Source organism: Coptis chinensis, chromosome 2 (assembly GCF_015680905.1).
Source record: "Coptis chinensis isolate HL-2020 chromosome 2, ASM1568090v1, whole genome shotgun sequence".
Taxonomy (NCBI): domain Eukaryota; kingdom Viridiplantae; phylum Streptophyta; class Magnoliopsida; order Ranunculales; family Ranunculaceae; genus Coptis; species Coptis chinensis.
The window spans coordinates 66230901-66244387 of NC_141457.1; the positions used below are offsets into that span (position 1 = coordinate 66230901).

The window sequence follows — 13487 nt, forward strand, 5'->3', positions numbered from 1 at the left end:
ATATATGCACCAACAATTCTTATAAATGTATCAATGTCTTGTGATTATTGTACTCTATCGCAGGAATAGATGTACTTAAGCTTCACATTATACTAATAGAAAACATAGTAACCACCTTTCATTTGTCTACCTCTAATTTATTAAACTATAATTAATGCCTGTGCCAGACGGCACTCAAGACACATTGCTTTTGAACAACACTCCAAGAGACCATCTCCATGGTAGTTTTATGAAGTTTTTACTTCATAACCATTTCAAGTGCACACTCAAGTGGGATTATGACAATCCTATACATTTCATTTATCACATATTCATAGTAAAGGATATGTGTAGTTTGGTTGATCGTATTTGCTCTTTTTATCAATTGTATGATAGTGTACTATGAGGGTGATTTATATCCAACTATCTTAATTCCTAATGTCAATACTTTTCAGTGGGATGGTTGTCCAAGACCCTTCTAGAAATAAAGGTAATGATGTTGATTCATATTTAGCCAAGCTTGGAAGTTGGGGGCCATGGAAGGACCAGCTGCTCATGTTCATCCGTCTTCAAGCTCAAGAAGCTTTTTTCGAACCCGGTAGATTCGCCATGGGAGCCAAAGACTATCATTGTTGTTGCTCCTGATGAGCCGCCTCAGTCTGTTGTCCACAATATCTTTATTGATAATGCATGTGTAAATGTAAACATGGTTTGTTTCTGATGCAGACTTTCATAACAAAGTTTTATCACAAACTTTAAAAAGCACAAAGAATTCTTTCTGATGGACTTGATCTTCGTTAATAACACAGTTCATTACCAAAATGTTCATATATAATCATACAAAGATCACTACATACAATATTTTTTCTTACAAAATATTGAGTCTTCACATTCATCAAAAATTCAAAATAAACTCCCTAGCTGCATTCATTAATTACAAATACAATCTCATTAGTAGCCCAGTTCATAACTTCTTCCACAGCTCCAATCCAACAACTAAAATAAAAAATGAAGAGAAATGAGATATTTATAAAAGTATTACACCAAAACAGATAAACAAACACAATCAAATGACAACATCATAAAACATCTTATACCCATTGTTTCACATCATTCAAATGTCAAAACTTTTAAATCTTCCCATCCTTAAAAGTCTATAATTCTCTCAATATCAAAACTGCTAGAAAGTAGAAAGTCTAGAATCCCAACATACCTATTGAGGAAAGCCAATGATCAAAAGCTGCTGCTTCTTCTCCAAATGCTTATATATGTAGATTGTATACGGAGAAAGTCAACTGAAATGAAGAATGCAGTGTAAGAGAAGATTTTGTCTTCCTTCTGACAGTAAAATATCAATCTACAAAGTACCACAATTTTCCAAGTAGCATCTTAGGTTATAAGGGAAAGATAATAATAATAAAAATCAGTACATAGGGATATCGCCAATCAGTGGACTATGAAATTAAAATAGCTTAAGTATATGGAACTGCTCAGTTCAAAAAAAAAAAAAAAAAAAAATCATAAAACAATCATAAAACCATACATAACATATATGGACACAACATATTAGGTATTCACGCTATAACCATTACATTGAATAATAGAAATAGGGCTCCTTAATTTCTCACTCCCTTTTTCTTATTGGTATCGATGTCCTTAGAGCAGAACTTCTGGGTATACGATATTTGTGGTACAATTTCTTGTATTTTGCAGAAGAAATACATATATTCCTTTCGAAAAAGTACATCCATACATGGCCAGAATAGAAGATGCCCTGAAGTTACTATATAAATCTGAAAATAAAGAAGATGTACCTCCGTGCCTAAAAACCTCAACTTTCCTTCAGTGGTGCGAACATGGCTTCAATTAGGGCATTTTATCTTCCTTTTAAGCAACATAAACATTCGACCTAATTAAGGATATTGAGTGAGTTAAGAAACAGCTAACATAGACATGGTAAGATCCCAGTATAACATAATTAAATGCAAATTATTTGAAAGATATAAATAGAAATGAATAAATTTATGGAATGGAATTGAAATTCAATCGAAGCAATTAACCACTATATAAACTTCATAGCAACCAACCGAACCATACAAAGTACCAATGAAGTTTCAATACAAAAACATATGGGGGGGGGGAGGGTTCTTCAATTTTAACCATCTTACTTGGGGTAATTCTCAAATTCTTAAATGAGCCATTCAAAAAAAAAAACATGGTCATTCCAAAATAATAATAATAATAAATCCTTAAAAAAAAAATCTTTGAGTAGCTTAATAGTTTACGGATTAATGAGGAACTCTAATAAAAGAGCAAGACGAAGACTCGAAGCTACCCAAATTTTAATTTATCTTTCAAATGGTCTTTGTGCTGTTCCTAGATAGAACGGAATAACGTTTTGGATTACCCATATCTAGGGTTGTCAATGGGTTTCGATAACCCGATAACCGATCCGAACCAAACCGATAAAAAATGGTTTGGGTTTTGATAATTTAGTTTACCCTTTACCGACCTGAAACCGAACCGAACCAATAAGATATTGGTTTGGTTTTGGGTTTGCCCTCCATCGAACCGATATGAACCCGAACCAATAAGATAGCATTTTAGTAATATTTATGATTAATTTTGTATGTGTTTATCAATTGTGTGGTTAAAATTAATAAATTTAATTTAAGATTTAATTGATTTTATAGTTTTTGGTTCGGGTCGGTTCGGGTTCAATTTGTAATATATCTTATCAGTTCGGTTCGGTTTCGAATTAGATGTAATATTATCGATTCGGTTCAGTTTCGGGTTCCCAATTTTCTTATCAGTTCGGGTTTGGATTTTCCAAAACCCAACCCAAACCGATCTATTGACAGCCCTATCGGCCATATCCGAAATCAAAGGAAATTAGGCTATACATACTTATATGTGAACTTGAGTCCCAAACTAACTCAAACTATATACGGCATATCAATCCATTTAAAATAATGTAGTCTAGCACCCATCCCATGGAATCTAAGAAGGAATAGAAAAGAATTTGACATGTTTTAAAGAGGTTCTCACAACTTCAACAACATGCATAATAATCTTAATGTCAAACAACATAACTCACCCAACGAGAAGAATGTTCAATGATACCTATCTCTACTAGTAGTATATCATATAATGATCGTGGCCTCTTAAATTCATCCGGGTATTTTTCTTACGCATAATACCCCTGGATGAATAATTATATCAAACACCTAGATATTTATTAATGAGGACTACTTGGTCTTTTTATGTCTTTGTAAATTCTCAGTACTGATATTGTCCTTAAATTAAAATGTTGCTTAACACCTTTGAATAGGAGCAATCAGTCTTTTTATGTAGCGGTATATTAAAAAACCAATTCCACGCCATTTTGAATTGTACGCTTACCATCAATTTACCATAAATGACATTTAATTAGTAATAATTAGCAATAAATACACCTCTACGTCTCCCCCTCCCAATCTCCACCCCTACGTTTCCCTTCTTTTGCAAACAGTACAAAAAATTAAATTTTGCAACAAAAATTAAACAGAGCCATCATTCTCTCTCCCCCTCTTTTCAAATTGAGTTCTCTCATTGCAACAAATTCCAGCCATTCATTTCAATCAAGGTAAAAAATCTAAATAGTTGAAATAGTGAGTACTCTAATCTAGGATGGAATAGGCGAATGGCGAACGAATCCCTGCCGTTATCTCTCTATTGCTTATGAACCTCCAATCAGGTATGATTGTTTTCTTCACTTCTCGAAATTAGTCAATTTGCTTTAGTGCATGAATTCTCTTAATTTCCAGATTGGTTAATTTCTGATTGGGTACTTTAATGGTTATGGTCTTTCGAAAGGTTTGTTCTGATTGAGTTTTGGGTTTGTGGTTTGATATAGATTAGTTATTTGGATTTAATTTCCGCTTTATTTTCCAATTCATATTTAGTTCTAATTATAAAGTGGATTAATAAATTGAAGAAAAAATTCCTAATTGATTTTGGCTCACACATTTGAGGTTGATGATACCAATGGCCATATCGACAATATGTGTTGTTTAAGAAAGCCACGGTTACTAATAGATCTTTGACTTGCTTCCTCCAATGATGCATGGTTACAAAACTCCTTTTAGACTTCTTGCTCCAATCATTTTACATTAAAGAGGTTGAAAGTGAATGGGGATGATTTTGATACATTTTCTGAACCAAGTTGGTCTTCTGAATTTAGACCATCTACTTAATTTTCAGATATAGGGGTTGTTTGGGATGAATCTGGGAAGGATTATAGTGGTTTTGTGAAGAAGTTGGTGGTTTTGAGAGGGAGAGCAGAAGACGCAAAGTCGGAAGATGAGATGTTTGATGGGCATATGGCAATTGGCAGGGTTTTGTATGAGCTCCATTTGTTTAAAGATGCTTTAGTGAGTTTCAAGAGGTCTTGCGAGCTTCAACTGGAGAACTTTAGACCGCATTTTCGTGCTGGGAATTGTTTGTATAATCTTGGGAAGTGTGGAGAAGGAAAGGAGGAATTTCTGTTGGCATTAGAAGCGGCGCAAAGCGGTGGTAATCACTCATCTTACCTTGTTCCTCAAATTCATGTTAATCTCGGGATTTCGCTGGAAGGGGAAGGTATGGCTTTAAGTGCTTGTGGGCATTATATAGGGGCTATAACTCTTTGTCCAACTCATTTCAAGGCTATGAAGCTTTTAGGTCGTGCACTTTTTGGAGTAGGGGAGTATAAGGCAGCTGAAAAGGCTTTGGAAGAGGCTATTTTCTTGAAGTCAGCTTATGCCGATGCACACCGTGATCTGTGGTCTACTTTGCATGTAATCGGAGAAGATGAGAGAGCCATTCAGGAGCTTCAGAAGGCAATTGATTTGAAGCCTGGGCATATTGACGCATTATACAATTTGGGTGGACTTTATATGGATATGGGGAGGTATCAAAGAGCTTCCGAGATGTATACCAAGGTTCTAGCTGTTTTGCCAAATCATTGGCGGGCACAGCGTAACAAAGCTGTAGCTTTGTTAGGGGCTAATGAGGTGAAGGAAGCGAAAAAAACCTTGAAAGAGGCTTTTAAGATGACTAACAGGGTTGAGTTGCATGATGCAATTGCTCATATGAAGCAAATGCAGAAGAAGCCTGCCAAGGGGAAGGATTTTGTTGTTGTGGAGCCATCAAATTTTAAGATGCTAAAAAAATTGAGCTTGGATGTGCTACTGCAATAACGTAAATACTCATGGTGCAAATTATAGAACTGTTTGGGCTTTGAGCAAGTATTTCCCAAATGTGAAGACATTTGTTCATGCCCACCATGTTGATCATGGTGTCAATTTGGAGAAGGTGGGTGCAACAACGGTATTTATCCTGGCCTAAGCAATAAAAAATAGGGATTTACAAAGTTTTATGAACTCCAAACATGTTGTTTCTTTATGCATGTTGATCTTATACTTAGTAAACCTAGTGGCTTGACTAAGCCAAACTAAACTAATCATTTCTGGTCTAACATAAATTTCAGGTTGTTCCAGAGACCTTGAACCGAAAGTACAGTTTAGCAAAGAATTTGTTCATGCAATGTGTAAACAGCTACGATACATTATAAAATGTTTTTTCCAAGTTCTGAATGAGAAAATAACTCTAAATTGCATGTGGTTGGGTTGTTTTCAAATCGTTATAACTAGCAATGTTGTAGTCATTTTGTTATTGTTTTTGATGATGATGTTTTTCTTAGTAGTAGTTATAACAAGAAAATAAAATTTGCCTTACTGTATGGTTATGGTAAGAGATTCTACTTGCTTTGGAAAGGGGGGAGTGAAAGGAGACTATAATGGCTACAGACTTTCAGTTTCTTTAGTCCTTTTACAAGAAATGAAAGGTGGTGACATCTTAGTTGTATGACTGTTTTATTATTGTAAACGATTCTTTGGAAAATGTGGTCAAGAGTATTATATCAGTGTTGGGAGGACCAGAAAATATCGGCTATCTGTGGCCAATATGTTGATATTTCAGGTAGTGCCTGTAGGGTATCCATACCTCCGTACTAATGAGCATCTTCCTTCAACTTATGCTTCACTTTCAAGCTAAGTTGCCTACATCAGAAATTGCAGCAACGATCAACGAGTTCAGAACCCGCCACCTCTTTGACCTAACTGAGGTATACAACTAGCAAAGCCATGCACTTGTATTTGCTATTAGTCAAGTGAACCTTTTTTTTTTTTTTTTTTTTTGTCATGTTTTCCTGATTGTAAGGTAGAGGGAAACTAGAATTGACCATGTCTCTGTATCAGAAAGCTTATTGTTACTGTTCATCTCTGCAGTTATGTGAAGCAAGTGGGAGCTCTCTTGGTTATGGATTTTCAAGGGTCATGTCTAAGCCCAAGACTTCAAGCTCAGATTCTTTAGATGAGAATCAAGTTACTGAAGGGACACTGGCAATATGAATAGTCACCCAATACGGACTAAAGCAGAGAAAAGCAAGAGAACGTGGCGACTTTGTATAGGGGTTATTTGTTTCAATTCTTGTAACTGTACATAAATATATAGGAGGAAAAAGAAAAGGATACGTACAAGAACAAAATTAAAATTAAAATTCTTCTACTTGCTTGAGAAACGTGTTGCAATTCTACATCTTCTTCTTTTCTCTCTGCCTTTTTTCATTTTGTTCTTAAAAAGAACATGTTATACTAGGTTGGTTTCAGTTAAACCTTTTATAGATGAAAAGTGTAGTTCAGACATCAGAAACTCCAACTGTACAAAAAATGTCTCTCTTATTGATCTGTTTTTCTTTCAGTTTATTTTTTTTAGATCTGAACATCTTATAAAAAGTTTTAGATTCTTGTGGGTGCATGCTTCTTTGAGTTTCTCATAGTTCATCTTCTCTGCATGACTGCATCTGCTACATAATTGAAGATTTTGCTTATTTGTTTCTACTCTGTAGTTTCCAATCCCTAGCTTTTTTAGCTTGTGAAGTATATATTAACTTGGTGGAGCTTGGTAAGCTATAGGTGCTGGTGGCTCTTCAGGCGGCATTAAGAGTTATTGGTAACTTCACTATGTGCATTCATTGCGCATTTTAGCATATACAAATCTTCTCAGGGAGGCTCAGAAAACCTGTAAAATAATTTCTGTAAGGTTCCATATGTTCCTTCACCAATGTCAAATAGAAGCGCATCCTGAGTCCGTTTGCAAGTTACACCTTTCCCTACTGTCTAATTCTCTAGCTTCTTTCTTAAGCAGAGTTTATGGCTAAGGGTTCATCTGACAACAATGTTACCTGGCGATATGGAGGTTGAGGCTCGAGTTCTCAGCTATCAGTATCTAGAACCCATCAAATGTCTCTTTTTCCCAGTCTTCCTAAATGATGTATTGTACGTATATGGTACCTTGTAACCTTAATTCCCTCATAGCCCGGCGAAAGAACTATCCAAGCTAACAGTTAAAAGAGAATGTCGCAACCATTGAGTGTGTGAAGGTGCTCTCCTGCCGCTACAACATCTTTGCGAGTAGCTTGGCTAAAGATTATCCAACCTAGCAGTGCAAAGAGAAAGTAGGCAGCCATTGAGTGTGTGAAGGTGCTCTCCTGCTTGCTACGTTTATTGCACTTCTGTTGGTTGCTATCATCTTTTGTCGATCAGCACTAGGTTTGAACAGAATCTGTGGGCATACAGGAATTCATAAGTGTAATTATTTCCCACCCTAACGCCTTCTCTTAATCCCTCATGTTAACTATGGATCCCCGGTGAGTAGTGGTTTTGCACCACCACCACCACTACCACCTTGAGTAAGAGTTGATGAATCGGATCGAGACTTATTCCAAACACCATGTATATCGACATGGTGTATCACATGCCAATGCACAACCACGAAGTGCCTCAAACTTAACAAAATAAAACGCAGGATATTAAGTGATGATCATATGCACTAAAACTTAACGCTCAAATCTATAAAGATACTTTAAGAAAGCATTATAATTAACGACAACAATATACAATAAGTGAAGTATTTAGCATCTTTAAATTCCATTATCGCTCAATGCACTAATATGAAATTCTATTTTAGAATGAAGGAACGTTCGTACTACTGGTATCAGAGAGGAGAGAGAGCATGAGAAAAGTAGTAGTAAAAAGTGGAGAGAGAGAGAATAGAGAAAGAGTAGGTCACGTGAATTTGTGAGGTCCGGATTTTATTTTCTACGGGAAGTCCGCATAAGAGCATTTCTGAAATAGAACTGCTACAAATTTGCCATTTTTTTTTAAAGAAAATGTCTCAAGTTATATGTCAGAGAGTCCAATGTCGATGCCAATGCTAATGCTAAAAAGTTGTTGAGAGTTAGATGGCTATGCTTTGATGCCTTCATCTAACACTGCTAGCGTTATGGTTTTGCACTTAGCAGCGCATGTTTGCTAACTTGAGTTGTTTATTGTTCATGAAATTTGTAGTAGTTCTATTTGTTTGAAGCATTGTTTGTTTACAATTCATCGTCTAATCGATTGAATGTTTGTTGGTATACAGTTAGTACGTGCATGCTCTACAGACACAAAAATATCAAAAGAAAGCCTTCATAGTCGATGGTAAAGCTATGGAACACCTTAAACACACATTAGATTTTTGCAATAATGTTTTCCACATTGGTGTCCGCAATCAGAACTTCTACTATTGTTAGGGTTCACTTATGATGAGTATAATGTGTGAACCTTTTATTTTCTTAATTTTTTGAACATTATTTATTATTTGTAGTAAAATGTTTTATTAGTGACCTTCATTGAATTGCTTCTTTTAGCACTTTGACAGGGTTGAAATTGATGTCGTTCTAAGTTGAACATGGATATATAGTGACAGTGTTAAAGCTTAGTGGTAATTTGAAGTTGAGATGGTGAAAGTTGTGGATAAGATGAGAGATTATTGATGAGATTGAAGGTTGTCGAAGCATTGGTATCAAATTGAACGCATTGGTCCTGTTTTTTTTTCTAATCGACTGTTAAAAAATTTAGTACAACTTATATGTAATGCTGGCTTCTTACATTAAGTGACAGTAACGTGGCCATTTTCTTTCTTTGCAATTGTTATACTTGGTTCATTATTTTCTGCCGAAGGCATTGTAGAAGCTTTTTAAACATATCTTAAAATGAGGCAAAACTGAAAATGCAATTGGAATATTTTTTTTTTATTAACTTTTGTTTAATTAGCAATTTATAGACAATTTGAGTTTCGTCGGTACATATAATCAATCACGTGCAAAGCACGTGCACTTTTGGCTAGTCAATATAAACACTATAGAAGTATTCTACTCCCTAACTTGAATAAAAAGTATTGAGGGGATGTGTAAATGTATCGAGAGTATAATTATCTTAAGCATTATAACTTGAATAAAATAATTAGTGACAAAGACTATAAACACTATAGAAGTATTCTACTCCCTAACTTGTCCTTATTATGCTCTTTCATTTATATTTTTCCCCATTATTATTTATGAGCAAAGATTCCCGGAGTCCCGGCATTGAGGATTAATAGGTTAAAAGATATCACTAGCAAATGTTATTTTTTGTACACTTTTCTTTTTGATAGTTAGAGTAGAAAGTAGAAAGTAGGTATTGGTAAGTGGATAAGTTACGAACCTTCTTCTCCTTCTGAATCTTTGATATAACTCCAGTGATTCCGACCAATGACTTAGAACTTGTCAAGTGAACAATGATCAAATCGTGTGTGGATATATAACTGTAGAACTATTTTGTTAAATCAATTTTGACGCCACTTAAACAATCACACTTAAGTTGAAGTCTCATGCCACTTAAAAGAACAGTCATACGTGAAGCTCAAAAAATGAAACAATTAAGAAGAAACAATTTCTTTGATAGGAATTTTTAACCCTGGTAGCTCAATGTCATATAAACCGATTGCTTACACGTTACCTATGCTAGATAATAAACTTGAATGTGCGCCTTTATGTGTGCTAGGTTCGTATGGGCACCTTGAAGCAAGCAAGTCTGGGGTTCACAAAGGTGGAATAATGTGCAAATTAAACACTGTGTTTGGTAGCAAGAAGTACAAAACCATAAATTTAAGAGGAAATGGAGAAACTCATGCCTCCATCTTAAGTTGAAATTAATTCGAAAAGAAGAAAAAATTAAGAGAGTTCAATGATACCTATTAATATTCTAGCAAATAAACTCACCTAGCATTTTGTGCTATGGTTTAGATCTCATTCAGTTCGAGCAAACGAAGTTCGATCTCTCGGAAGCTGTTCCCATATAAAATCATCAAAACATACAACGACATCAGTAGTTGATTAAGAATTTTTGAATAAGAAGATGGCAGATTGAACCACGTTCGGCTTCCTTCAAACATTCATGTCCATGCTCCTCCACTGCTTTGATACCATATTCTCTCTCTCTCATTTCTTTTTCTTTTTTCGGTGAAGAAAGGACTGCTATGGGTTTCCTGGTGAGAAGAATTTGCTTAGGGTATCACGAATCATAATGCATAATTAGTTTATTTTTTTATATTTGAGGAGGTCAAAATAAATACAAAATATACAAAAGAGAAAGTAATAAATTTAGGGAGGTCTAACTAATATATATGGAATGGGCATTTTTTTAGGAGTCTATGAGAATACCCGGTTAAAATAACAAACCCACCCTATGTGATGTGATAATGATAGATGTCTGGTGAGGTTATAGATAGATAGATAGATAGATTAAGGCCCTGTTTGGCAGTGTGGATAAGGAGTCCCTATCCATGAATAGGTGACGTGGTATACAGATTTTAGTTGTCTAGTGTTTGGTTGGTAACAAATTTGAATACCGTATATAATCCGGTGGATTTCGCGAACACAAAAGCGGGTATATAGGAATCAAAGGGGATATGAGAGATACGACTAATCTTATTTCCTTAACTAGGAGAGAGAAAAAAAAAAAAAAAAAACCAAAATACGAAAGGTTTTTGCTGGAAAGTGGAAACCTTGCCTCTAGTTGTCTTCTCCACACTTCCAACTAGCTGCTCATCATTTGCAACTCTATCCTATAAGATAAACCTTTGTTTCTATACTCTATATTTTTATTTTCTTTACTACTTTCTTCATCTTTTGTTCTTGTCTATAAAACGCCAAACATGCTATGTGTGATTCTAGGAGTGTGCAAAAAGAGACTTCTTTTGTATGTTTTCAGGCTGAATGAAGTATAGGTAAATAGGCTAGGACGTCCACTTCTGGAATGAGGGACGAATTGAGTCTTCTTCAGTTCATTCATCACTGCAATATCATTTACTTGTTAGTAAACTACGTACTCCGGAAGATAGCTAGGGTCTATAGAACTACAGAAAAATTTGCTTTTCATGTCAAATTCAAATCCTACTTGAAAGTTTAGAGAAATCAAGTCCTACAGAAGAAGAGGAATCAAGTCAAATTCAAATTTTACTTAACAAAAAAAAAATATTATGCATTAAAAGTTTAGAGAAAAATATTACTGGTTTATCAACTGTAAATCAATCAATGAGTAGTATAGTAGCGATACAACCCGAGTTGGTGCAAAGACTAGATATGCAATATGTTAGCAAGGATTGTTTGCCGACCATAGTGATAGATCCAAGTATTGGTAGTGCTTGAGTGCACCAAGAATCAACCACCTAACTCACGGTAGACAACCGTACAAGGATGATTGCTTAGGTGCTCATTCAATTGCACTATCGGTGTAAATATAGCAGATCCTTTGTTGGAGACTTGAAGGTCACTTAGGATTCTTAATAATCTTCATCCCTATCTTTGTCAAAGCCAGCCCAACCAAGGCACTTAAGGCACCAAGTTTAGTGAAAACTTTTGCTTTGCTTGTTGTCAAAAGCCCAGTCACATGATCTGAAAGCCTAGCTCCTCACCGACCATTACTGGTGAGCTTATACCGCTTTGTAGGTAGGGAGTGAATTGTATGTATATCAGTATATGCTAGATTGAAGTGTCTAAATATCACAATTAATGGTAATAATAATAATAAAAGTATTATTATAACAATAGTAATAAGATAATAAAACAAGAAAAGTAAAATAAATAATAAAAAACTCTTCGGTCCTTAATAGTAGAGTCACAAGTAATTGATGGTGAAAAAGATCTAATTCTTCCATCTAACTTTTGGTCGGAACCGAGGAATGTTGTGACTGCTAAGGTATTCAATGTAGTGAATATAAATGTGTCGGTCGATTAAAATAATCGATCAAAGTATTATTTGGAAACTTCGGGTTTCACATTAAATCCTTGCTGATTTGAAACATTTGATGTTAGGAAATGAGGGATTAGAAAAACTAAGTGTGCATTTGTGACAGATTTTGACCCGACCCTTAGAGTAGTTCAGGTCTTGCAAGATTTTTCTTCAAATTTAAAACATTGTTTGTAAGATCAAAATTGTTGTTATGTTCTAGCACCTGTATAGCATGTTTATTGTCATAACTTACAAATGTGTGGATACAGGGAAAGTCATGTCGGATTCAGACGAAGAGGATATCATAATAGCAACTGCAGGTGCTACTGCCACATTCGCGTCTCAGTATTATCTATACCATATAAGTAAAACTTCTTTTCATGATTCAGCACTTAGTGGTGCAATATATGTGGATGAAGTGCTTAATGGTCACGATAAGCGTTGTCAAGAGAACTTTCGCATGGAAAAACATGTCTTCTTGCGGTTATGTGGTATTTTATATATGAAAAGTCTACTTACCGACACTGATGGGGTAAGGCTTGAGGAACAACTAGCAATGTTTATGCTTACAGTTGGTCATAACGAAAGGAATCAAATCATTCAAGAACGTTTTCAACATTCTGGGGAAACAATTAGTTGCCACTTCAACAATGTTTTGGATGCAATTGTGGCATTATCTGGAGATTTTTTTCCAACTTGCTGGGTCCAGTACGCCTCTTGAAATTCTTGAAGATGATAGGTTTTATCCATATTTTAAGGTATTATTTATGTACGATTGTTTTATTATTTAAATTGGTCGAGTCTGAATAAAGTCTAACAATAGCTCAAATTTTTTTCACTAGGATTGTGTTGGAGCCATTGATGGAACACATATCCCCGCATTGGTTGGTTCAAAGGAGAGAGGTCTTTTTATAAATAGGAAAGGCATTGTTACACAAAATGTTTTGGTGGCATGTTCATTTGACTTGCAGTTTCAGTATGTACTTGCTGGTTGGGAAGGTTTCGCCACGGATTCACGTATTTTGACTTCGGCATTAACAAGAGCAGACAAATTACATGTACCAGAAGATATATTACACTTATATTTGTTTATCATTGAATCTAAATTTTCTTTCAAAGCTAACAAATAGTTTTTTTGCTTTTCTAATTAATGTAGGTAAATATTATGTTGTGGATGCCGGGTATGCCAATACACCAAGTTTTATTGCTCCATTTTGTGGCACTCGCTATCACTTGAAAGAATATGGTGTCTTGAAACCTACAAATAGCAAAGAATTGTTCAATCTGCGACATTCATCGTTGAGGAATGCTGTTGAGCGTATCATTGGTATCTTA

General features: G+C 35.1%; 1 protein-coding gene across 2 annotated transcripts; it reads left to right on the forward strand.

Annotated features, from left to right (window-relative positions):
* The first annotated feature begins 3440 nt into the window (after positions 1-3440).
* Positions 3441-5506, forward strand: LOC147517246 (putative TPR repeat-containing protein At1g05150). Of its 2 annotated transcripts, none has more exons than XR_015213823.1 (2): positions 3441-3715; positions 5489-5506. XR_015213823.1 is itself a non-coding variant. In XM_086594659.1 (2 exons), the coding sequence occupies exons 1-2, from the start codon at positions 3700-3702 to the stop codon at positions 5196-5198; spliced, it is 993 nt and encodes a 330-aa protein (XP_086450785.1). In that variant the 5' UTR covers positions 3441-3699; the 3' UTR covers positions 5199-5406. The 2 variants fall into 2 exon arrangements, 1 of the variants encoding a protein (XP_086450785.1); XM_086594659.1 differs by lacking the exon at positions 5489-5506 and adding an exon at positions 4222-5406.
* The last annotated feature ends 7981 nt before the right edge of the window (positions 5507-13487 follow it).